Below are 23,471 nucleotides of genomic sequence, written 5' to 3'. Positions count from 1 at the left end.
CGTTCAGAACCACAACACAACGGGACTTCCAAGTCACCAACTACATAGCTCCATGGTTGGTATACGTATTGGCTTCGGGAGAGCGGAGAAGCTATCTCGGTCAGGGACAGGGGAAAAGTAGAAGAAGAGAAAAGAGAGCAACAGCGCTCGGAGCACTGGCCAGGGCTTTTCTCCTCCGAACCATGGGTTGTCCGGCATCGGGCACCCTGCAAGCCATTTATATAACCCTTTTTTGTTTCTTTACGACAAAACAAACGAGGAGGATCAGAAGGTGGGAGACGCGTGTTGTCGTCGACGTACATAACAGATCTCTATATATTATATATAACTAACCAGTTGTAACGTTACATATCCTACAGAGAAAAGAAAGGAAAGAAAAACCAGGGATCCATTCCACGTGACGAGGCTGAAGTTCTCCTTTTTTTTTTGGTTCCCTCCCTCCCTTGTTCTTAACGCCCTCCTCCTGGTCTCCTGATTTTACGATTTGGAAGTTTTGGAACTTGCCAATACTCGCGCGGATAATTGGGTCAAGTCAAGTCAAGTTCAGTTCAGTTGATGGATGAGATTAGACTCTCTGCACGAAGACAAGGTAGGGTCAGGGTTAGGGTCGGTGGTGGCGATGGTGTTCTCGTCCTCTTTCCTTCTTTTCTTCTACGTTTTGCTATGGGCTGGGGCGGGTCGGTGTGTGTTTAGACCGATCTGTACTCCATCCTAGGACGTGTAGACTTTCGAGAGCTGGATCACGGCCATCACTACGGGGATTTGAGAAACGAGACGCAAAAGATTGAGCGAGCTTCGCTTCTCGTAGTCCCTTCAAAGTCGGCTAGATATGGAAAACCGTCAATTGTCTACTCTCTTCGTCCGATAGCTGTGAACTTGTTCGTGACCAGGTCTTCCTCCTGTCTATTGTGTATGTGGTGCGATACAGTGGCGTAATGAGCTGAGCCTCAAGAGATGGTCCCGGAGTTGTCGGCGCAGTCGAAGACTTTGGAGATTAGTCCGTCATCGAAGGCCTGTTTGATAGATACCGCAACGCCGTATCTGCATTACAGCACACCGCTATTAGTAAATGATCCCTAATACTTTGAAAGTAAAACCAAGAGAAGCAGACACAGCATTGGGCTTCTTGGGAAAAGGTTCAGCAGGAAACCCAGTTGGTCACTTACGTTCCACCAACCACCATGAAGAGTCCGACCAGCACAATCAGAATATGTGACCAGTAGATGGCCTTCTGCGAGGCACTGCCCCGCGCGTACGTCTTGTAGTCGTACATCCACAGCATGGCGGGGAAGATCAAGCTGAAGGGTGCGAAGCACAGCGACCCGGCCAGACCCAGCAGGTAGTTCAGGATGGGCACGGCCTCGGCGATGATGAAACCCAGCACGCCGAGGAGCAGATTGCTGCCCAGCCAGGTGGCCCAGTGAGCGACGGTGTTGGCCTGCAGATGGCGCGAATCGCGCAGCACGCGCACGAAGATCAGCTTGGCCGCGACGTGCTGGTAGATGCCGACGCCGACGACCAGGCCCGGCAGCGCGATGCCGTACGAGATCTTCTTGAACAGCGTCCCCGCGCTGCCGAAGGCCGGCGTCGCCAGCCACTGCCCGCACCACCGGTAGATGACCAGCGAGAAGGTCAGGTACATGGCGCCGACAAGGATGCCGGCCACGATGGCGGCCTTGCGGTAGTCGCGGGGCCGGCGCATCTCGGAGATGACGGGCAGGTACATCTGCGAGCCGCTGCCGCTGATGAAGATGTTGGCGCTGGCCGTGATGCCCGCCACGAACGTCGGGTGAGCCACCGCCGTCCACCCCAGGTCGAAGGCGCCCGTCTGTGGGGCCGCAGCCGGCCGGTCCTGCTGCGTCACGGCGACGACGAAGATGAACACCGCGATGAAGAAGGTCGTGAAACCCAGCCACGTCAACCACCCAAGCCGCGAGAACGTGCGCACCGACGAGAAGCCCGTGATCAGCACGGCCGACACGAAGCTGAAGACCACCGTGCAGGCGCCATGTTCGGAGAGGGCGTTGAAGGCCGTTGAGCACGACACGATCCCCGCCGCCGTGATGAGTACCTGTGCAACCAGGATTTGCAGTCCGACGAGCTCTTTGCCCACGCGGCCCCAGAGGAGCCCACACATGTCCGCGAGTGCTGCGGGTTGAGAGTCAGAGGAGGGAATGGTTCCTCACTGGCCACCGGGTGGAAAGGACTTACTGTGGCATTCAGGGTGACGGTTGCGAAAGTCGCCCAGGATGACGGCCGTGTCTATTGCACGCTGGGGTTAGTTTTCTGATAGCCCATCCTTCAGTCACACACATAGCCTGGGAGGGGAATACTCACAGGTATTCAGGATCTCCCAGCCCACGATGGACAGGGCGCCCCCCACGGCTCCCAAGGTGGCCAATGCCCCCGGCACGGCGAGGATGCTCATGGCGAACTGGATCTTGAGGAAGATGATGGTGGCACGTTGCCAGCTGACGGTGCGGAACTTGACGCCCTCGTGGCCGTCCTTGAAGATCTCGCGCGCCTCCAGCGTCGCCTCTTTGTCACTGGGTAGAGAGGCATCCGAGTGAGGAGTGCCGATGGCATCGCTGTGGATCTCTGCCGGGGTCTTCTCGTAGGTAGCAGCCATGTTGGCGACCAGTGTCTTGTTCTTTTTGTCCTTCACCACTTTTTTCTCGTTGGCGACCTCTGAGGTCAACAGCAACAGCAGCAGCAACAAACAACAACAACACAGCTCAAGAACAACCCGAAGGAGGCGGTGGAGGATCCGGGACGAGAATGAAGAGAAAAATCCCACTTCTCCAGCAGCAGAGGGGCATTGTTCGATCGCTCATCCCACATGGCCATTATATATCTGTCCCCACAGGCCGGGCACAAAACCACCAACGACACGATTCTAGACCAAAGGATCAGATGCCGGCCATGTCCCTAGGTTGATAAGAGCCACTCCACCGACACCAAGGAATACCTGGTGCATGGGGGGTAGTACCTAACCGCATCGACTTATCAGTCCACAGCCGCCTATCCACCTCCCTAAACCAGTAAAGTTTGCGTCCAGCCAGGCTGCTGGGGTCCGCCCGATATCTTGTACCGAGTACTGTGTGCTGGAAGGCCGTTTTATAGATACGAAAGCAAAATGCCAGATTGCCAACGAGCCAATTGGGCACCGCGGCCGCTTGGACGTTGATAAAACGAAGCCAAGCTTCGAGCCACAAATGGGTTTCGTATGGTGGGTGATAGTGAGGGCCGTGCTATTATTACATCGTGGCATCTTCGTCCATGGACTCCGCTGCGAAACTCGGATTGGGGAGATACATGCCACGAGTCGGAGAGCGTCCTGAGATAGTTCCCTAAGGAGGAGGTGTCTATCTATCTACTATATATATATATATATATTAGTACAACTGAGTCCTGGGGTAGGTAGCTGGCCCGAGACCCGCTCTTGGCCTCTCCTGGAGCTCCGAGCCTATTCGTATCCGTGACATTCCCTCGTCCTGTTGAAGCCGTTATAGGCGTCGACGGCACCATCGTCTGTGTGGAGGCCCTCGGGTTCAATCCACCAGCCAAAAACACCAACAACCACCCATAAGACGACCGTTCGACATCTGTTGGACACGATGTGTAATCTCAGGGACGCCCTCCCCCCGCAGCCGAGGTACTGTATTGTTACCAGGGAGGGAGTGAAGCAGGCTAGTGTTGGCTAGCACTTTAGGCGCCTCTAAATTACAGCAGACAAGGGAAAGAAAATGCTTCGGGCCCGGGTCGCGTGACACTCCAATATCCAGGCCCGCAAGTACTCAAAGCTTCGTTAAGCCTCGTCGAGGCCCCCCTTCTGGCGCAACTCAGTAGGGACATTCTCCTGTACATGGGAAACACGTTACTCAGGTACACGGAGCTTGTCTCAAACAGAATTCATAATGGCTTGAACGCGGTCTGTGATTCACGTGTCTCTTTTCTCTTTGTCTGCACCGATGTGCTGGAGGTCTCGGGCAACTATAGTACATGGACGATATGAAACATTCTGGCGGGAGGACCTTGGGGGGAAAAGAAAAGGGGGTAAATGGCTAGCAAGGGACTCTGCCAACAAACCCCCTGCGCGGTCTTATCGTCGACAATCCAAAAAGCAAACCAATCAAGCCCATTTTCCAAGCAAGGCCATCAGACCGGTACCCAGCAACACGCACACGACCATGAACGTCAGTCTCTTGTTGTCTTTCGTCCGCAGCGGGTTGAACAGGAAGTCCCGGGCCAGCAACTCGACCAGCCCCGTGTAGATCAAGATGCCGGCCGACATGGAGTCCAGCACGCCGCTGACCACGTTGGCCGTGAACGAGTTGGGGTTGTACGTGGTGCGCACGCCGAGACCGATGGCGATGGCGATGGGCGTGGTCAGCCCGTAGGCCGCGCAGAGCGCCCACGGCAGCCAGCTGTCCGACTTGAAGGGGATGGCAGACATTCGCGCGCCGATCCCCAGCCCCTCGAAGGACTGGTGGAAGACCAGCACCGGGTACAGCGTGCTGAACTCGTCACCCACGACGCCCAGGTTGAGCCCGATGACCACCGAGTGGAAGATGACGCCGAATTCCAGGATCAGGAACGCTGCAATCTGCTGCCGGAACGAGTTCTTGCGCAGCTCGTCGTCGTCCTCTTCCCCCCCGAAGTCCTCGGCGAATCGCTTCTCGTACGCCGACGACTTCCGCCGCTCGTCGTGTTCGCGCCGGATCGACGCGATGCTCGTGGCGCGATCCCGTTGTGCCTCGGTGGGCACGCGGTCCGTGTACCCCGTCACCGCTTCTTGCAGGTCGGCTTCACTGTCGATACCGTACTTGACCTCCACGTACCGTTCGGCGCCGAAGTCGAAGAGGAAGATGAAGATCACCGACGTGAGGACAATGGCCGGGCACCACCTACCAGCATCCACATGGTCAGTTTCGCGTGGTGATGATGGTATAATATCTCAACAAAGACACTTACGAATAATCCGCCCAGCCGCCTGTCATGCCCACACAAGTTTGGGGGCCAATCTCGCCATATGCCGGGTCAAGGAGATGGATGAAGGCCGTGGCGACGATAACTCCGGCGCCGAAGTACCGTGCAAACAGGTAGACATAGAGCGGGATATGCAGCCGTGGCATCCTCTTTGCGATGACGGGGAAGAACGTCGCGGCGGACGAGACGATGAGGATGACGAACAGCGCCGAGATCCTGGCTCCAAGTTGGCCATTGTAGTCATTCCCCGACTCTGCGAGGGCGCAGATGACATCTCGAGGGTCAGCAGAGGTCAGATTGACGTTCTCTGGGTTGAAGGTGTTTCCACCAAAGTCGGAGGATGAATTGGAAGAAGCCATGGTACTGGGATGCAGGAGTATCGGAACAAGAATTGGCCAAGAGACTCAAGATCATGCAGGGAAGCGCGTACCCGGCCCTTTTAACATGTCCGCCATGGAAGAGGATTGCCGACCGTAAGGCTTGCCCTTGCCCTGAAGTTCGGGTACTTCACCATACGTCCAGGATGGCCCGAGCAAAAAGTGAGGACCTTAAGGGTACCGGGATTCCACTAAACCCGATGCAGTAGGTCCATCTCGATTTCCGGCATGTAAAGAAAGCGAGATACAGCCTTGCCTCCACAATAACCCTCGGTGACTGGGTCGTGAACGTGGTGGCTGATGAATAATGGGAGCCATTGGATGTTGGAGGCCGAGCAGAAAACCCCACGAGAGGTTGCACTCTGGACAGCTGGATCCTCCCGCATTCGCCATAGTAATCGAGGACCTTACATTTTGAGGCGGCGGTCTTTCGTCCTTTGTCACTGTTCTCTTCCTTTTTCGCCCTCGTTCGGCTGTTTCCCGTTTGATCTTGTCCTAATAATTGTAACGTGGTGGCGGCTAAGCCTGCAAAAATCCACCTTCACTTCGTAGAACCACGGGCATGTCAGCTCAAATCTTATGGATCTGCAACCGAATTGTGGCCATCATGTCAGGACAGAGAGATGTCAAATTGTCGGATTAGGAGATCATCTCGGTGGCACGGTCTGGCCAGGTTCATGCGGTGACTGCCTGTGGCAAGACCATACTCTGCCGGTCGACGGAGTGACCACAGACACTGCGAAGGCAAGGCTCGAGGAACAATGAGAATAGATTACTGGGGAGCAAAACCCTTCCAACGGGCCAGAAAGATCGGTCTTTAGTCGGCTTCATTGTGTAAGAGAGCACCCAGAATGGCGGCAAACCGTCTCGCAATTTCCCAATGCCCAATCCGCCTCAAGAGATCGGTCAGTCCGCTCAGGGCTGCATTAGTCTCGGTCGTAGTAGGCTTTCCGTGCTTGTATCCGCTCGCTTGGAAAAGCAACTTTGCAGGATTGACGCCGATGGTTTTGAATTCTGGAAACTCCAGGGCCTCGGCGGCGCCGGCTGATCGCTGACCAGCGGCTTGAGAACCAAACCGAGTGTAGCAAAACCAGGCGACTCCCGCTCTGAACATGGCCCTGGGCACGTGGATTGCCGGCTCAAAGCCTAGTGGGAGACTTTCCAATTTCTTCTGCACAATCAGCCCGTGAATCACGCATCTTTTGGCCTGGTCGGAGTTCGCCCAAGCCGTCACGGCAAGTTGGTCCTCAGGTGAGAGGTCAGGTCCATTTCGACCAATCGCTCTCTCCAGGAGATCAAAATCGGCGAACATGATCATGAAGGCCAGATGCCAGAGGATGCTCATGTCCATGTGATCCGCTTCCCAGGCAGCCGATTCTTGCAAGAAGTTTCGATAAAAGGACGCCAAGATGTTCAAGAAGTCTTCTGTCCTCGATGGCGTGGAACGAGCATTGATTCGGCTTTCAACAATGTTTGCACATATGCCCTCCAGGACCGTATACGCTGTGAAGTAGCTGTTGCCGGGGATGGCAGCCAGGTCGAAATCCAGGTGCGCATCGATCGACGCTGGGGTGGAATTGAGGGTTTCGAAATTGCTGGGGTCATTGAGATACGACTGGCGCCAGTCTTCCGGTCGAGTAGCCATAAACGTTTGATTTGATGCCGCGACCGGCAGCTGTCTGGAATTGTGGCGGAGAAACGGTTCGTGATGGAACATGGCGGCAAGTTCCGCGTCGTGTATGTGCACACTGAGCGCAATCCGGATCAGTTCTTCATTCTTAGCCCATTCCCTCCAAATCTTGTCGAGTTCTAGGGAGTCGACATTGAGGTCGAGTCCTATCATCTTCTTCGTTCTGAAGGTCGACCAACGTCGCGCCCACGAAATCAAGGTTCCATTGAAGGCGTCGACAATGGCAAGATGTCTCGGCTCTCCAGAAAGTAAACCAAAGGTCTGTCCAATGATGGCTGTTTGGATGAGAGAGATTCGTTGATCTACGCCTTGGGCAACGAGTCGGTCCCAATTTGCAAGGACAGCCTTGTGCAGTCTCTCGAATATATGTACCCCCTGCCGAATGGCATGCACGCTGCCTGTGAAAAGGCTGCCAACGGAGCATATTGACAACAGCACCATGGAATTTGCCTTGGAAGGACGGAATGTGGGCGCATGCACCACCGGGAACACTGGATGAAACCGTGCAAAATACGACCTGACGCACAGATTCAGAAAGTCCGCCGACGGCAGTGTCTGTTCGTGGATCTGGCGAATTTGGAGACTTTGCGTCAAGGTCTGGCGATACGTGTCGTCGACTTCGTCCCGGGATCCGGGAGGCGTTGCAGGGCCTGAGCGTGTCACTTCATCCAGGGCATCATCGTTGGCTAGGAACCAGAGCCTCTTCGTGTTGGAGACGGGTTTGTAGCTGCTCGAACCAAACGTGGCGTAGGGGCTTTCTGGCCAAGCAGGACGCAATTCCGCCATGGTCGCGACAAGGGGAGTGTCCAGGATCCCCCCGTGCAAGTCGCTGTCCACCAGCCAGGAAGGGAACTGGGCCTCGAAATCGAAGTTGAAGACGTCGATCGCCGTGTCAAATCCGCTCCCCGACTGGTCCGAGGGGACCGGATTCGAGTACACGTCGGTGGATGTGTTGCTGGCCATTTGGCTCCCTTGATAATCTTTCCCATCCTTGAGGTAATCGGGGTCCGACACGCTCAGAGACGAGTTAATATTGGGAATCAGTATCGGGTCGGGCTGTTCTGGCAAGATTGGCGTGTCGTCCAGCGGTATTGGGTTGGCGGAAAACGATCTCTGGTCACTCTCTGGTCCAAATAGATTACTGGCTGGGTGCTTGTCTTCTGCGACACCTAGAGTGATATCTTCCGCCGAGTGGTCCTTCTGATGCCGGAGTAATGTATCGCTAAGGAAGAAGATGTAAGCACAAAAGCCATTCCGCTTGAACCGCAGGCACCACTTACTGCCGACCATACTTCCTACCACACCTGACACAGACAAAAGGTTTCTCTTTGGTGTGAGATCGGATGTGCCGCTCCAGGTGGTCAGTTTTGGCAAAGGTACGCCCACAGGTCGGACACTCTCTGATTTTGGCGCCCCGGCGGCCCCGCGGACCATGTTTTGGGACTGGTGCGGTGACGGGGTCAGGCATTGCCGAGAGGGAAGAAATTGGCAAACGACAGGACCGCCATATCAAGGTGGCAAGGAAACTCAACCTCAGACTGTCTACTCATAACGTGATAGAGGGTAGAAGAAATGCCCATTGATTTGTGGGGGAGGAAGAAACGAGATGTGACGGGAAATCTGGGGGACGTTGGCGGCTTGGCGCAGCCTCACCGGCCCCGCACATATGTAATAGAGGAGAAGCCGCGGCTAGTGGGCCCCCGGAACGGCGCAAGGGGGGCCGGTTCCGGGGGCCCCTTGAACCAGACAGCCTGATAGATACAGTAGGTCCGCAAAAGTCACCGGACACTAGCCGCTTGGCACGCTCCCCGACCACTACACCCCCATACCTTTCATAAGTTTTTTCTATGTATCTGCTATGGTAGAATAATACAATTAGTATGAATCGATAGCTCAGTATAAGCACTCTCAGAATATCGCATCGTCCAGATCAAAATCGCGTATACCAGCCCTTAGCTTCAATGACAGCGTTGACTCTCTCATCCATCGACTTGACAGCATTCTTGATCTTCTTCCTATCGATACTCGCCCATGCCCTTGAAATAGCACTTGCAAATCGATCGAGAGTCTCTTGCGAGTCTCCTGTTGTGTACTGAAGCTCTGGATCGATCGCGTTAACCAGGCATTTGAGCTCAAACCATAGGTTTTCGATAGGGTTCAAATCCGGCGAAAATGGTGGCCATTCCATCACAGTTATTCCATTGATATCAAGCCACTCCGTGACCTTTTTGGCTTTATGAATAGGTGCATTATCTTGCATGAAGATCCGGCCAGGCTCCTAGATTGACGGGATGTTATCGGCAAGGACTTTGAGATAGGAATTGGCTGAATAGCCCATCTTTGCTGACTCCTAATCGCGCGACAAGATGTATGTATCAGAAGATTCGCTACCGAAGATTGCAGCCCAAATCATGATAGACACATCTTTAGATATGCCCTTGGTGCTTATTTTGTCTCTATCCCATTTCTGATTAGGTGTGCGGAAGACCCATTCTCGCTGGTTTCCACTGCCGCGTTGAATAGAGCATTTATCGCTCCAGATGACTTTGAGCTAATTCTCCCACGTCCAGTCCTTGTGGGTCATTGCCTATTGAAGGCGTTGTTTAGCATGTTCGTCCGTAAGTCTAGGACGCTTTTTCGCAAGCCATTTCTTGATATTGTGCTCTTTTAGTAGGCGAGAAATTGTGTCATCGGACACTTCAAGTTGCAGCCTTTTTCTCAACTCTGGATAGGAGATTTTAGGTAAGTGTTTGATAGTACGTAGAATGAGTCTCTCTGAACGCTTAGATAGCTTTTTAGGTCGTCCAGTGCGAGCGTTCTTGTCTGGTTGTGGATTTTGTACGATGTCATGAATTGTTGATTTTGGAATCCCAGTGGTGGTTGCGATTTCGCGGATAGATGCACCCCATAAATGCAGTCCATGAACAAGGCCACGCTGATATTCAGAATGCTCTTTTCTAGCAGACATCTCTCAAACAAATAAAATAACAAATGAAGCATTGGTGGTTGAGAAATAATTGATTGAATTGTATACATCTATCTGTGGTGGTGGGTGCCAAGGGGCTAGTGTCCGGTGACTTTTGCGGACCTACTGTAGGTGCCATTCACCTACCATTGTTCGAACATCTTGCTTATCACTTGTCTATTTGCGTGACCATGCATACACAGAACAAAAGCACGATGTCATCCCTGGAAAGATCTCGACGCTCTGGTGTTGAACCGAATCCTATTATTGCTCCGGAAAGCTTCATTCCCATTTCAGTGGCTGGGAGTGTTGAAGCGTTCCTACCATCAGGTTCCCTGGGTATACAGAGCTCGAGGGTACCTGGCCAGCAATCTCTCGAAAACTTATCGGCGCCATGAATGCCGTTCGAGTACCTTTCTCCCGCCACCTCTTCTGGTGGTAGATTGTGGGGATTTTATCTGCAAAATGTGGGACGTTTCCACGCCCAGGGAGGAGTTTGCCGCGGCAGAGGCAGCTGAGTTGCACACATTACCGCCATAGGATGATCTCCCTCGGTGGATGCTTGCTTAGCAGCATGGATCTCTGTCAGATTGATGAGGGTTGATCCCCGGAAGCAGCAACACCCAGCAGAGGAGCCTCGCGAACGACCCCACGGATAACGTCCCACAATAGCGCCCTTTTCAGTTCCTGGAGCAAATTCCTCGGACCTTCAGCCTTTGAACGTTTGCCGACAAAAAGCACCGGGGATCCGCGTGCTGGAAGTTTTTCAATATAATTGGGACGGGTGACTTCATCTAACAACAACAGTTCGACCAGTGCTTCAGCTTCTTGTCCCGTCATCGATTGATAGACCAACACAACAGGGACCACTTTGGTCGTGGGCTCAGGGATTCTCATCCACTGTCTATTTTAACGTCATGACTCAAGGAGTACCTGATGTTGAAGAGACTGGAGTCATCATATGTGGCGGTGGCCCGACGGGCACGGTGTTGTCGGCCCTGCTCGGGGCGATGAAAGTGCCCAACATCGTCCTGGAAAGGGAGAAGGACATCACCACCGACCCTCGGGGCATCGCCCTGGACGAAGATGGAATCCGTATACTGCAATCGATTGGAATCTACGACAAGATATACACAGAAATTGGGACGTGTAAGTGATTCCTCCCGCTCTCCTGTTGGAATACGTTCCTGGGCTAATCCCACCGGTTGGGGAAAAAAGGTATGGAGATATTCAACTTCGTCACTGGCAGCGAGCCGAATCTATACAAAAAGCCCCTCCTCACGATGGACTACACGACGACGGAAGGTGGTACGGGCCATGTCGGGTTTATATGTCACAAGCAGCCAGCAATGGAACGGGCGATTCGAGACCAGATCCACCGAATCCCTTTCTCGGAAATCCGGCCCGAGTCTACGGTGGTCGGGGTATCAGAGGATTGCGAGAGAGTAACCGTTGAATACAAGAACGCGCAGGGAGAGACTCGAAAATTGACGGCACCGTTCTTGGTGGGAGCAGACGGGAAGACGGGCTACGTCAGGAAGTGCTACCTCGAGCCGAAAGGCGTCATCATGGAACGATGCAAAGAGTGAGGTCTTTCCCCCCCCCCGTTCCTGGGCGGTTCATTCGTGCTGATCGGAGGAATGCAGGTCGGACTACGAGGAAACCTGGGTGGCATTGAACTGGCAAATTTCTTTACCCACGGAGAAGACTCACCCCGACTTCCCCCTCTGGAGGCTCGGGTACACACCCGAACAAGTCTACGACCGGTTCTTCCCTAGACAGTTTCGATTCCTCTGCAATCCGAGGCGGCCGTCGGTGTGCGGGAGGTTCGGGCTGCAATCGGATCGGCTGTGGCGGTTCGAATTCGTGGTGCTGGAAGGCGAAGACGGCCACCAGATGGCCTCGCCCGAGGAAACCAGCAAGATCATCTATCCTTACCTCACCCATCCCGGCAGCTGGTACGGACTCCCAAATTCCGTGCGATTTCCCGAGGACTGCATCAAGACCTTGAGATCTCGGCCGTTTTCTTTCGTGGCGCGGAGCTGTAACAAGTGGGCCTTGGGAAGGGTCATCTTGGCTGGCGATGCGGCTCATGTCTTCCCTCCTTTTGGTAAGAACCATCGCTCTTGCAGATTCTCATGTGAGAGTGATCCCACTGACGAGTCAATAGGCGGGCAAGGTATTGCTTCTGGATTCCGGGATGCTTCCGCGTTGGCCTGGAGACTGGCGTTGCTCCATCGGCGACCGGCCACGGATCACGAAGCTTTGTTGACGGCATGGTATTCCGAACGCAAGCAACAGCTCGAACGGTCCCTCGCCGCCACCATCCAGAACGGGGCGTACGTGACGGAATCCGACCCCATCAAGGTCTTCATCCGCGAATGGTACATGTGGGCGGTCCAACTGGTCCCCAGCTGGAGGAAAGAGCTCCAAAAAGGCGCCCGAGCACTGGGGATGACCCAATATCGCTATAGCCCCGGGCTGGCATTCGTGGGAGAGATGGGAGGCGGCCTGCTTCTCCCGCAGATCTATGCTTTCAACTTCGCGAGGAACAGGATCGAGTTCACGGACGACCTCGTCTTTTCTCCTGATAAAAAGGGCCTGTTCCAGCTGCTTGTCTTGCCCGACACAGCCGGCCAGATCCGGTCTCTGACAAGAGATATCGAGGCCATCAGCCAACGGTCAGGCAACCTCATCCTCATCCTGGGCGAGGAAGCTACCATCCTCATTCAGTCCACGGAGGCCTCGATTTCGGGCGTCGACATGCCCTTCCAACAGGTGGTGGCCCGAATTGCAGCGGGCGACGAATTCGCAGCAGACCCGCTTCTCTGCAAGAACCGTCCTCCCCCTATCGGCTATGACGAGCTGCGGCTTTACAAAGAAGTCCAGGGCCGAAAGTATGTGATTCTCCGGCCCGATCGCTTTGTCTTTGCGGCGTGTGATACACCCGCTGAGTTGAGAGAGGCTGTCAGCAAGCTTCCAAGCGCATTGCATTTTTACCAGTAGGTTGAGGGTTTTTACATAACTCGCCAACGACATGAGTACCAGAAGACAAAAGATGTATCAGCGACAAAATGTAGAAGGGCGCGATCTCAGATGGCCCACATGCTCTCCACGGGGGATCAAGCGGAGTGGGGGAGGAGGAGGATGATGATGATGATGTGCATTTATTTTTTGGTGGGAAAATTGCCCGGTTGTGTTGCTTTGCTGCTTTGCAGCAGCCTCTTTGCATACGCACGGTGCGACAGACAGGTAACAGGCGTGTCAAAAATAAAAAGGGTTTCTTTGTTTTGTTCCTTGGGATAAGCCGGAAAGTAAGCCAGGAGAGCACCACCGGAGGGAAGAGGATCTGATCCATTGCCACTCTCTCTCTCTCTTCCCTTTCTCTTTTGTTTGTTTGTTCGGTTTCAGTCCTTCCAGGAAGTAGGACGAGGATCATTGTCATCATCATTACCGAACGACCATTCACCCACCACACCTCGGAAGGTGTCCAGTATTAGTTGTCTGGTGGCCCCCTCCCCCCTTTGGTACCCGGAACGGATCAGCCGGATTCGGCAACCGTTTTGAGATGCGTGTGTGGATGGGTTGGGCACCGTCCTGTTCTTTCCGAGCCTGACGTTCAGCCTCCTTGTTTCTTATCAGAAATCCGACCCGGCCGACACACCCATGGCTTGACTAATACCTCGTACTGCTGTGGCCCTCTGAGAGCGGTCAAGATATCCGAGACTTCTTCTCGTCACGCTAGAACTAGAACTAGAATCGTAGTCAGGACGGTGCGATTGCATGTGGTGGTGGTGGTTGTGGTGGACCAGGGGCCTGGTTCACCCCCTGGACTCCCTTGACTTGACTCTTCTTACGCCATGCATGACGCATCCATACCAATAATTCTTGGAATGTGTTGTTTGTTCCAGCCCTCAGCCCGGGCTTGGAGCCTTGTCCTACTATCACTACCCTATCATTGTCCCACGACCACCGTATCCGTTAAAAACCACTAACTGCGGCGCTCGTGCGAGTGGACGCTGGCTGTGCTGCGGTTCAGCTTCTCTCGCTCTCGCCCTTACGACCTGACAATTTCCAGAACTCTGGGGGCACCTCACCGCTGTTCCTACATATCAGCTTTTAAAACCCTGCCACTTCCTCTCCAAAATCACCCTCTGATACAGTCCAAAACTCGCTTCTTCCGTCGCAGTTTTCAAACAAGTCAGCTCCTCCCCTTTGCTGCTTGATTGATTTTTGTTTGATGTGTGTGTCCCCAGGCTCCTCCACTCACAATGGCGGAATTGTCACTTTTTACTCTGCCACCGGAGATTCGTACGCAAATATGGTCTTACCTGGTTCAACCGACGATCATCTACCCCTGCCAATGCGCCATGAGGGACGAACAATGTCAAGCCCACCGTGCGGGCGCCTGCTGCCACAACGCCTCCACCTACCAGCACTGTGACAACCGCATCCTTCGCGTCAGCCGACAAGTCTTCGAAGAGGTCCAGCCGATGGCAAAGCACGCAGAGAGCAAGCGACTCTTTGTGCTCTGCAACAATCTCTGCCTCGACAACTTCTTCAAGTCCCTGGACCAAAGTGACTGGAAATGGGTCAAGCATGTGCGGGTCAACCTGTTCGTCGGCTGGGGCAATGACAACCAAGACGACTGGTTTCTCTGCCAGATGCACCGCTGGGCAAAGAGATACGTGGCGGGCACCTTGAACAAGTATGAACAAGGGCGAGAGGTCTCGATCCAGCCCGCCGAGGAAGCGAAAGAGGACAAGAACGGGAGGAGGACTCTCGTCGTCGACGTCTACCTTTCGTGACGCACTACCTACAGCAACCTGTTCTTGCCCAGCCAACGGCAGCATGTGGCAGCAGCAGTAGCAATCTGGGCTTTACGGCCGGTGGACGCTGCTGATGCATGGGCTTCCGGGTCCGTCGTTTCGATTGCGCCATCGCGTTCCCACCCACTCAACAATTTTTCGCCCCTCTGTTCCGGGATGACGCGAGAGCAAGAAGACAAACAACATCAATAGCAACAGCAGCATCAGCAGCATGATAAGCACAAACCTTGGTTGTGCCGGCGAAAGATTAAAAAGATAAAAAGGACTGTGGGTGGGGGCACGGGATCTCTTGGCGGCTTGTTCACGTGACTGGAAAGTATTTCCGGGCGATCATATGGCCGGTAACGCCTTTCCACCTTCGACCTCGTCGCTCCAGTCCAATGCAACCCTCCCACGATTTCGTCGTCAACAGCGCTGGACCACCTTCCTTATAGGCTCGACTGGGAATGAAATTCCCTCTTCCGGCACTTACTTTGTCAGATTTCCAAATCAATCCCCCCCGTGGGAGTATGACTGCTCCTGATGGTGATTGCCCTGATCTGGGTGCCACACTGGAGGAAGGAGATCCCCATTCAACTTTCAGGACGAGAGCAAGAGGCGAAAGGACCAATATGATGCCAAAACAGGTATGACGTTGCTGAAGCCGAATGTAACCAGAGCTCCTTTCCTTTGCATAGTGCTCACGGGTGGGTAATCTCTATTCGGTTTGATTCGAATCAGGCGCGGCGGTTGAAGAACGACTTCGTACAAGGGATGCACGAGGTCGTTTCAGTCGATGGTGATGGGCGAGCCCTTTTCTTGCCCACGACATTGATAAGGACATAAGAAGAAAATGGCGAGACAATGGGAGAGTCCGCAGAGTGCATACCTGATTGACGAGTTCCCTTTTCACACCACAAAATATGTCTTCATCACCAGCGTCGCCGACCTTCCCGATACTCTACACGGAAAGACTCGAGCTCCGGATGTTTGACCCGTCACGGCCCTCCGACTACAAGGCCATCCTGACCATCTACGAAAGCGATTTCATCCTGCGCACGGTGGGTGACCCGGGTGTGCACACGCGCGAGGACCTCGACCTCCGCAGCCAAAAGTTCCACCTGCGGCCCCGGACCTCCGACAACGACGGCGACGAAGACGACGCCGACTCCTCTACGAAACCCCTCCCCTCGCACCCGTGGCATTTGATCTACCTACGCGGTACCGACACGCTGGTCGGGACTGTGTCCTTGTTCCACCGCCACCCGCTCCCCTACCCGGACATGGGCTACGCCGTGCTCGAGCCCTACATGGGCCGCGGCTTCGCGACCGAGGCCGCCCGGGCCGCGCTGCGCTGGTGGACCGACGACATGGGCGTGCCCAACATCTGGGCCGCCGTGTTCGACACCAACGCCGCCAGCCACCGCGTCGCGCAGAAGATCGGCTTCGTCCATGGCGGCATGGTGACGACCCTGCTCCGGGACGGCCGCGTCATGCAGTCCATCGCGTTTGTGCAGCCCGACATGGGCCGCTGTCTAGACGGCTTGACTGTCGACCTGCGCCCGTGATGAGTGAGTGAGTGAGTGAGTGAGTGAGTGAGTGAGCAGGGGGTGGATGGGTCGGTAGATGTGTGTGTGTGTGTTGATGGGCCGGCGGATTCTTTTTTGGGGGGGGTGGGGGGATCATCGAATCCGGCAGCTTTCTCTTTCCCTTTCGATAACATGATTAATCCTTCTCCCAACACTCCCCATCATTCTGGCTGGCATGATGGCTCACATATTTTTTTTTGTTGGTGTAATGCATTCCGTCATTCAGTCTGTCAGTCAGTCGGTCAGTCATGTGATTCTGTATTATCGGAGCCAGCTACTACTCCTGTGCTATTACCCGGCATTTACAACATATAGTTATAGATCGATATATTGATAGATAGACAGACCAAGTCTGTCAGATCTTCGCAGCCCGGGCCCCCTTACCACCTAAAACACAATGTCTCAATTCAATCAATGCCATTGTCTATTTATTCTTCATTATCCTATTGCTCCAAATCCCGACTTCATTCATCCCTCCGACGAAACCATGCATGTATACATACACGCCTTCAGCTCGACTCAATTTCATATTTTCATACTTCTTCTTCTCCTCTGCCCTTTTCTCTCCCTCTCTCCCGCCCTCGACAAACAAACGAAAGAACGAACGGACCAAGGCCCACTCCCCAACTCAGCAGCTTGACTTGGCTTTCTGGCCAAAAAAAGAAAGGAAAGCTCCCCAGCATCCACGACGGCGATTAGGGAGTGAGTAAGTAAGTGACCGGGCGGGTCGTTGGTCTGTCTGTCTGTTGGACTGGACTATCATCGGTCTTCCACGTGCATCGGTCGCATCATTGGACCAGAAAGAACCATACCCGATCCGATCCCTGCTGATTTTCCGCCACCGGGGCACAGGCACCGGCACCGGCTATTCGTCGTTCGTCGCTCTTTCGATGAATGCATGACCTTGCAAATGACCTGTTTTGCCTCCCTCGCTGTGTGTTTCTGTGTGTTTTTTGGGGTTTCTTTTGTGATTTGTCTGGCAATCTAATATTATAATAAAGAAAACTTCCACCCGGGTGGGTGATGAAGGCCAAGGCGGGCGCCTCGTGCATCATGTACCACGGCCACAACTCTCGCCACGCTCGCTGCAACTCCCGCACGCACACGTCTTTTTCTTACCATCCAGTGCCATCTCAAACCATACCGTACCATACCATACCACCGCCGTCTGACTCACCACGGATGCAAGCCGGCGCGCGCATGGCATTGCAATTGAGGCCTCTAACGCGGTTTGCTTTTTAGACGTGGAATTGCGCCTTGTACCGCGTCTCCAGCGCCGCCTTGAGCGCGTCGCACGTCTGCTTCGCGTCGCCGAACAGCATCCTCGTGCCGGGCATGTAGAACATCGGGTTCGGGACGTCGGCTGGTGGGTGAGATCATCATCAGCGAAGGGGTTCCTTACTCGTAGAGGTGGAATGGGGGAATGGTGGAGGGGATAAAGAGGGGGAAATGAGTGGTTCTATACTCACCATATCCACTGCTCATGCCTCGCTTCATCACCACCACGCCCTTACTCTTCCACGCATGCAACACGGGCATTCCGGCGATCGGGCTCCCAGGTTCCAGGGCGATCGGATTCACCGTGTCGTTCGCGCCAATGACCAACGTGAGGTCCGTCTCGGGGAAATCGTCATTGATCTCGTCCATTTCCAAGACAATATCATACGGCACGCTGGCTTCGGCCAGCAACACGTTGCACTGTCCCGGCATGCGTCCGGCGACGGGGTGAATGGCGAAGCGCACGTTGACACCCTTGGAGCGCAACAGAGACACGATCTCGGCGATGGCGTACTGGGCCTTCGCCACGGCCATGCCGTAGCCGACCACAATAATGACCGACTCAGCATTGGCGAGCGCCTCGACGGTTTCTTCCACGCTGGTCTTGGTGATCTGCCCTTTGATTTCCTGCGACGTTTGGGCGATCGGGGCTATGCCACCGAAGAGGACGTTGGTGAGGGAACGATTCATCGCGACGCACTGGTTTGGAAAGTGTTAGCAAATGATTTCCAATAGGCTCAAACACAAGAATCTTCTGGGACGGCTGGTTCTTTACCATAATGTACGACAGGATGGAACCGCTGACACCGATCAACGAGCCTACGGTCAGCAGTAAGGGGTTGTCAAGCATGAAGCCCTCCGCGACGAGAGCGAAGCCTGAATAGGCATTCAACACCGTAATTACCACAGCTATCACGAGCGGTCAGTAGAGGTCCAGCTAGAATGAGGGACTGGCAAGAACGCACGCATATCCGCTCCGCCTATGGCGGCCGTCGTCGTAAATCCCTTAGCGAAACTGAGAGCAGTGTTTGCAGACAGGCACACTGCAGCCACGGCAGGCGCACCAGGCGCCATGGTCAAGAACGCACCCATTGTGCCGGCGTTGGCGGCCAACAGGCTAGAATTAATGAGATGGCGGCCAGGAAGGATGGTCGGCCGAGACGACATTCGTCCCGCGAGTTTCAGGAAAGCAACAAGAGACCCCGTGAATGTTACGCCACCTGAAGTTCATCAGCGTCAATTTCGAGACGAAGTGGTGACCTGGGGAAGTCGACCATCCCCGTTGGCAACATACCAATGAGAACGCCCAGGTACGCCGTCACCATGTGTAAAGTCGAAATTTCCGAGACATCAGCAAGGACACTGCCTATGCTGGTGAGCACCGCGGCCAGACCGACAACGGAATGCAAGGCAGCAACCGTCTGAGGAAGCTCGGTAGGGGTAATACGCCGGCCGATGAGGGCGCCTGTTGGTTGTCATGAGTACCTCTGTCATGTCCACTGGCAGCCAAATCGAGAGAAGAACGTACCAACAACACCACCAATAGTTGCAATCGCGCCAAACTGTGTCAACACCTCTGGAGAGAATCCCACTGCGCCAAGTGAGGCTATGATACCGGCCAGCACACCAAGGATGCCGAGCAGGTTCCCTGTTCGCGCTGTCGCCTGTGATGCCAGTCCTTGGATAGATCCTAGAATTGACGAGCATCAGGTACCTAGAACGCGTTGTCGATAGAAGACCTGAGGCACTTACCAATACACAGCAGACTGCTCACCAGATATCCGGCCTGCACGAGCCCATTCATACCCGTGCTTGCGGCGGCGATAAACCCACCGGCGAAGAGCACGCCGGGAATCGCGTATAGCCATGGATATTCCGGAGGGTCTGTTGGTCGCTTGAACATATCCAGCATTCGCTTCGTAATGACAAAACCACCCGAGACATTGACAAACGCAAGCAGAACAGACAGCGCACCGAGTACTTGTGGGACTGTTTCCGGCAGGTATCCGCCGCCCATGATAAAGAAGCCACCAACACCCACGATGCCGGAGATGGCGTTGGTAACGCTCATCAAAGGAGAATGAAGGGCCGGAATCACCCCCCAGACCGAGCGATAGCCAATAAGCCCTGCCAGGCCGGCCGTAAATGCGCTACCCATGAACAATGGGGATGTCAACTTCCCTAGGGCAAGAGCTGCACTCATTCCTCCGGTCACGGCCGCTACATTGCGGGCTTGACTTTGCCAAGGTGTCAATTCGACGGGCTTGGATTCAAGTTCGTGGTGCTGCTGTGCAGGAGCCGGGGGTGGAGCCGGCCGCGGAGCCGGGGGAATGATTTTACCATCGTGGGTAACGATAGAGCCTCGGACGACTTCATCCTCCAAGTCAATGCCGAAATGGTTGTCCTTAGGCGAGATGGCCAGCAGGAACTTTGTAATGTTATTGGAATACAAACTCGTGGACTGTGTAGGTAGTCGAGAGGGGAAATCTGTGTATCCGATGATGGTGACATGGTTATACACAATCAGCTTACCCGGCTGTGTAACCTCGCAGTTTCCACCGCCCTCTGAAGCAAGATCGACAATGACAGAGCCGGGTTTCATGGCACTGACCATTTTCTCCGTGATCAGTTTGGGAGAAGGCTTTCCTGGAATTGCAGCAGTAGTAATGACGATGTCGACCTCTTTGCACTGTTCCATGAACAGTTTCATTTCTGCCTCGATGAACTCCTTGGACATTTCCTTACTGTAACCACCGGCTGCTGAGCCCTCTTCTTTCACACTGACTTCCAGGAAGTCAGCTCCGAGTGACTGGACTTGTTCTCGGGCGGCAGAACGAGTGTCAAACCCGCGGACAATCGCGCCGAGACGGCGGGCGGTCGTGATGGCACTCAACCCAGCCACGCCGGCTCCAATGACCAAGACTTTGGAGGGAGGAATCTTTCCAGCAGCAGTGACCTGGCCAGTCAAGAAGCGACCATAGTGATTAGCCGCCTCAAGCACAGCTTTGTAACCCGCTATGTTGGCCATGGAACTTAACGCATCAAATGCTTGAGCACGCGAAATCCGGGGAATCATGTCCATAGCAAACGCAGTCACTCGTTGAGAAGCAAGAGCCTCAACAAGGGGCCTGTTCTGCATGGGTTGCAGAAACGAGATCAAGGCCGTTCCCGGGTGAATCTTGGGTACTTCCGACTCCAAGTTTGGTGGACGAACCTTGAGTAGGATGTTGCTCTCCGACCACACGGTCTCGCTGTCAACCACGGTGGCGCCAACATGTTCATAGACCTCGTCGGAATACTCAGCTTCAATACCAGCACCTCGCTCCACCAGGACCCTTGCGAAGCCTTTCTTCAACAGCAAAGGGATGTTCTGGGGCGCGACGGCGACGCGACGTTCACCCGGGAGGGTCTCCTTTGGAACGCCGATGGTTAATTGCGAGTAAAGAACTGGCTCAGCCGGCAGGTCGGACTTGAATCTCGACCATACTGTGACGGCCCTTGGCGGGAGTTTTATCAGACTTTTATGATGATGGTGGTTTTTCGAGGTGAGCGGAACCAGCCCGCAATTGAGTGAGTGCACATGTCGGTTTGCGTGACGGCTCTGCCGCACACAACCATAGATGGCGCCTATCCCTGGAACTGCAGCACATTTGGTCAGCCTGGATCTCAGGGTCCCCCGAGCAGTCTTTCCGATGCAAATGGATTCCAGCAGTACCTGAATCTCTAAAGCTGAAGCAGCTCTTGGTTGATAGTTTTACCGACAGGGGCGCCGACAAGACGGGAAAAGAGGCGTGAGCCATCGTGCTGTCTCACCGCCACAAACAAGCTCGATAGGAACCTTGTAAACTCGGATCTGGAGCTGCAGATAACCGCGATGACCTGCATGTCAAGCCCGGAGGCACCCGTCAAGCAAAAAAGACACGATTCTATGGCATGCTCTGGACCCGAAGGCGTCTTGCGAACTGGCAGCGTAGACAAACGCCCGAAAAAACAAGGGGAGAATTGGAGAGCAAAGATGAGGAGGTAAAACGTGGCAGGCTGGTGATGAAGACGACTCACCAGCACAGCAGTCGAGTTAGCGGGCAGCGGGACCTGTAAGGAACCGATGAGACTGCCGAGGGAGAAACGGGCACATGACGGCTAGGCTCATCCAGGAATTCCAAAGTGCCTGAAGCTTGTTGTCTGGTTGCATTGATAGCAGGGGAAGGAAGCGTAGCTCGCGACATCGGCAAGGTTGATGCCCCTCCAACCGATTGCCTCGAGGGGACAATAATAATGCTGGGTGTACGAGAGCCGCCCGTGGGGGTGGAGCTGGCGGGGGTGGGAGTTGAATAATGTGGAGGAGGGGGAATAAGCTGGGTGGCCGGCTGCTAGGGGGCAGAGTTATGCAGAAGGACACGATAAAGGAGGCCGTCACCACCATTACTGCCACGAAATCTAGCTTGTATACAACCACATGGCGAGCTGAATGAGTGTGGGTTTGTGCACTTCTGCATTGCTGTCGAGCTGCAAGAGAAGGTACCCCACCAACGAGAATCTGGTTGAGGGATCTTCTGCACATCACGGTCTGCTGCTCATCAGGCTGTCAAGAGTCGATTTGGCTCACTCCTTGACTCACCAGCCACCAGCTCGTGTTCCATCCCAGCAATAGGCTCCAAGAACCCGCGGAATGTCGTCCTGGTTATCACCCAGTTCTTGTGGAAATCATCCTCCTCTTTACCTTGGTTGGGGTAGGGTGGACTGACCGTCGTCGCCCGAATGTCCATCTGTCCGCCGATATCAGCCTGTTTGTCTCCCTTCATCTCCTCTATATCCAGTGTCCACCTCATCCCGTATCCGCTTGCATTCCTGATCTCGTACACTGCTACCCTGTGGTGTAGAAGCATCACATTCCTCCAAACTGCTTGCTCCAGCATGTTCTCTAATATCCCTCTTGCAATTTCCGTCTTGTTCTCGTTGCTCCCTGAAGGCAGGGACCAAAATGGATGCGGCCGGCCATGCTCCGATGATGCACCGCCCCGCTCAAAATGTTTGCAAAGGGCGACTGCACCCGAGGACATACGGGTTTGGGGACGTGGTGGTGCATTGAATGAATCGCGCAAGGTGGATGTTGACGGAGGTAGCAGAAAGAGTGTCCCTCTGGTTTTCACCAGGCCGGCAGCACGGTACTTGTTTTCGCGATCTGCGGGATTCGTGGACCATGGAAGGATGAGGGAAGGATACATTTTGCCATGAATGGTGATGGTGTTTCTGCAGCCTGTCAAGGAATGAAATGGAATAAACATGTAGGACCTGCAAAGAGCGGTGAGGAGCCTTTGTCCTTTGATGATTTGAGCAACATTGCTGCGAGGCAGTGCGATGAATTATTGAGTATCAATGCATTGCCTTGTAAACAAGAAGGTGATAATACATAGGCTGCCTCGACGATGAAATGCACCAGTGCTGCAAAGAGTGGCTGGATAAACAATGCCCCGAGAGAGAGAGCGCCGGAGCTTCATCAGATTATCAGATCCCGATAGCGTCATACTCTTTTGTTATGGCGCGGATCCCAGTCGCGACTGTGCCGAGAGGCGTCCAATCCGGAGGTCAAATTGGTCAGCTTGACGGCCTCCAACGGTGTTTACACACGAAACCCCAGGTGCCTAGTGGGCACCAGGGTGCTCCGCAGGAGGGAGTGATGATCCATGATATTTGAGATGACTTCTACCGCTTTCCCCTCCTCCAACATGCAGAACCGCATCCGTCCTCAAACTCTACTGAATCCGGTCCTTTGAG

At 54.3% G+C, this 23,471-nt stretch overlaps 8 protein-coding genes across 8 annotated transcripts; 3 read left to right on the top strand and 5 right to left on the bottom strand.

Annotated features, from left to right (window-relative positions):
- Positions 1–947: 947 nt before the first annotated feature.
- AYL99_03021 (hypothetical protein) lies at positions 948–2,629 on the bottom strand (the record flags this gene model as incomplete). The annotated part of the gene is made up of 4 exons (XM_018834537.1): positions 948–1,041; positions 1,167–2,148; positions 2,212–2,262; positions 2,338–2,629. The coding sequence occupies 4 exons, from the start codon at positions 2,627–2,629 to the stop codon at positions 948–950; spliced, it is 1,419 nt and encodes a 472-aa protein (XP_018697161.1).
- A 1,503-nt stretch (positions 2,630–4,132) lies between these two features.
- Positions 4,133–5,348, bottom strand: AYL99_03020 (hypothetical protein; the record flags this gene model as incomplete). Its single annotated transcript, XM_018834536.1, has 2 exons — positions 4,133–4,907; positions 4,975–5,348. The coding sequence occupies 2 exons, from the start codon at positions 5,346–5,348 to the stop codon at positions 4,133–4,135; spliced, it is 1,149 nt and encodes a 382-aa protein (XP_018697160.1).
- Positions 5,349–6,183: 835 nt separating this feature from the next.
- Positions 6,184–8,490, bottom strand: AYL99_03019 (hypothetical protein; the record flags this gene model as incomplete). The annotated part of the gene is made up of 1 exon (XM_018834535.1): positions 6,184–8,490. One exon carries the CDS (start codon positions 8,488–8,490, stop codon positions 6,184–6,186), a length of 2,307 nt encoding a protein of 768 aa, XP_018697159.1.
- A 496-nt stretch (positions 8,491–8,986) lies between these two features.
- AYL99_03018 (hypothetical protein) lies at positions 8,987–9,316 on the bottom strand (the record flags this gene model as incomplete). Its single annotated transcript, XM_018834534.1, has 1 exon — positions 8,987–9,316. The coding sequence occupies one exon, from the start codon at positions 9,314–9,316 to the stop codon at positions 8,987–8,989; it is 330 nt and encodes a 109-aa protein (XP_018697158.1).
- A 1,622-nt stretch (positions 9,317–10,938) lies between these two features.
- Positions 10,939–13,027, top strand: AYL99_03017 (hypothetical protein; the record flags this gene model as incomplete). The annotated part of the gene is made up of 4 exons (XM_018834533.1): positions 10,939–11,170; positions 11,240–11,606; positions 11,668–12,131; positions 12,192–13,027. 4 exons carry the CDS (start codon positions 10,939–10,941, stop codon positions 13,025–13,027), a joined length of 1,899 nt encoding a protein of 632 aa, XP_018697157.1.
- A 1,265-nt stretch (positions 13,028–14,292) lies between these two features.
- Positions 14,293–14,829, top strand: AYL99_03016 (hypothetical protein; the record flags this gene model as incomplete). The annotated part of the gene is made up of 1 exon (XM_018834532.1): positions 14,293–14,829. The coding sequence occupies one exon, from the start codon at positions 14,293–14,295 to the stop codon at positions 14,827–14,829; it is 537 nt and encodes a 178-aa protein (XP_018697156.1).
- A 923-nt stretch (positions 14,830–15,752) lies between these two features.
- AYL99_03015 (hypothetical protein) lies at positions 15,753–16,397 on the top strand (the record flags this gene model as incomplete). Its single annotated transcript, XM_018834531.1, has 1 exon — positions 15,753–16,397. The coding sequence occupies one exon, from the start codon at positions 15,753–15,755 to the stop codon at positions 16,395–16,397; it is 645 nt and encodes a 214-aa protein (XP_018697155.1).
- A 1,259-nt stretch (positions 16,398–17,656) lies between these two features.
- AYL99_03014 (NAD(P)(+) transhydrogenase (AB-specific), alpha subunit) lies at positions 17,657–22,921 on the bottom strand (the record flags this gene model as incomplete). The annotated part of the gene is made up of 8 exons (XM_018834530.1): positions 17,657–17,781; positions 17,888–18,395; positions 18,472–18,605; positions 18,662–18,916; positions 18,991–19,161; positions 19,225–19,386; positions 19,449–21,335; positions 22,315–22,921. 8 exons carry the CDS (start codon positions 22,919–22,921, stop codon positions 17,657–17,659), a joined length of 3,849 nt encoding a protein of 1,282 aa, XP_018697154.1.
- Positions 22,922–23,471: the final 550 nt, after the last annotated feature.

This window comes from Fonsecaea erecta (assembly GCF_001651985.1).
Source record: "Fonsecaea erecta strain CBS 125763 chromosome Unknown Scaff2, whole genome shotgun sequence".
Taxonomy (NCBI): Eukaryota; Fungi; Ascomycota; class Eurotiomycetes; order Chaetothyriales; family Herpotrichiellaceae; genus Fonsecaea; species Fonsecaea erecta.
Note: the sequence above shows the minus strand (reverse complement) of the source record. Positions and strands in the feature narration are given on the sequence as shown.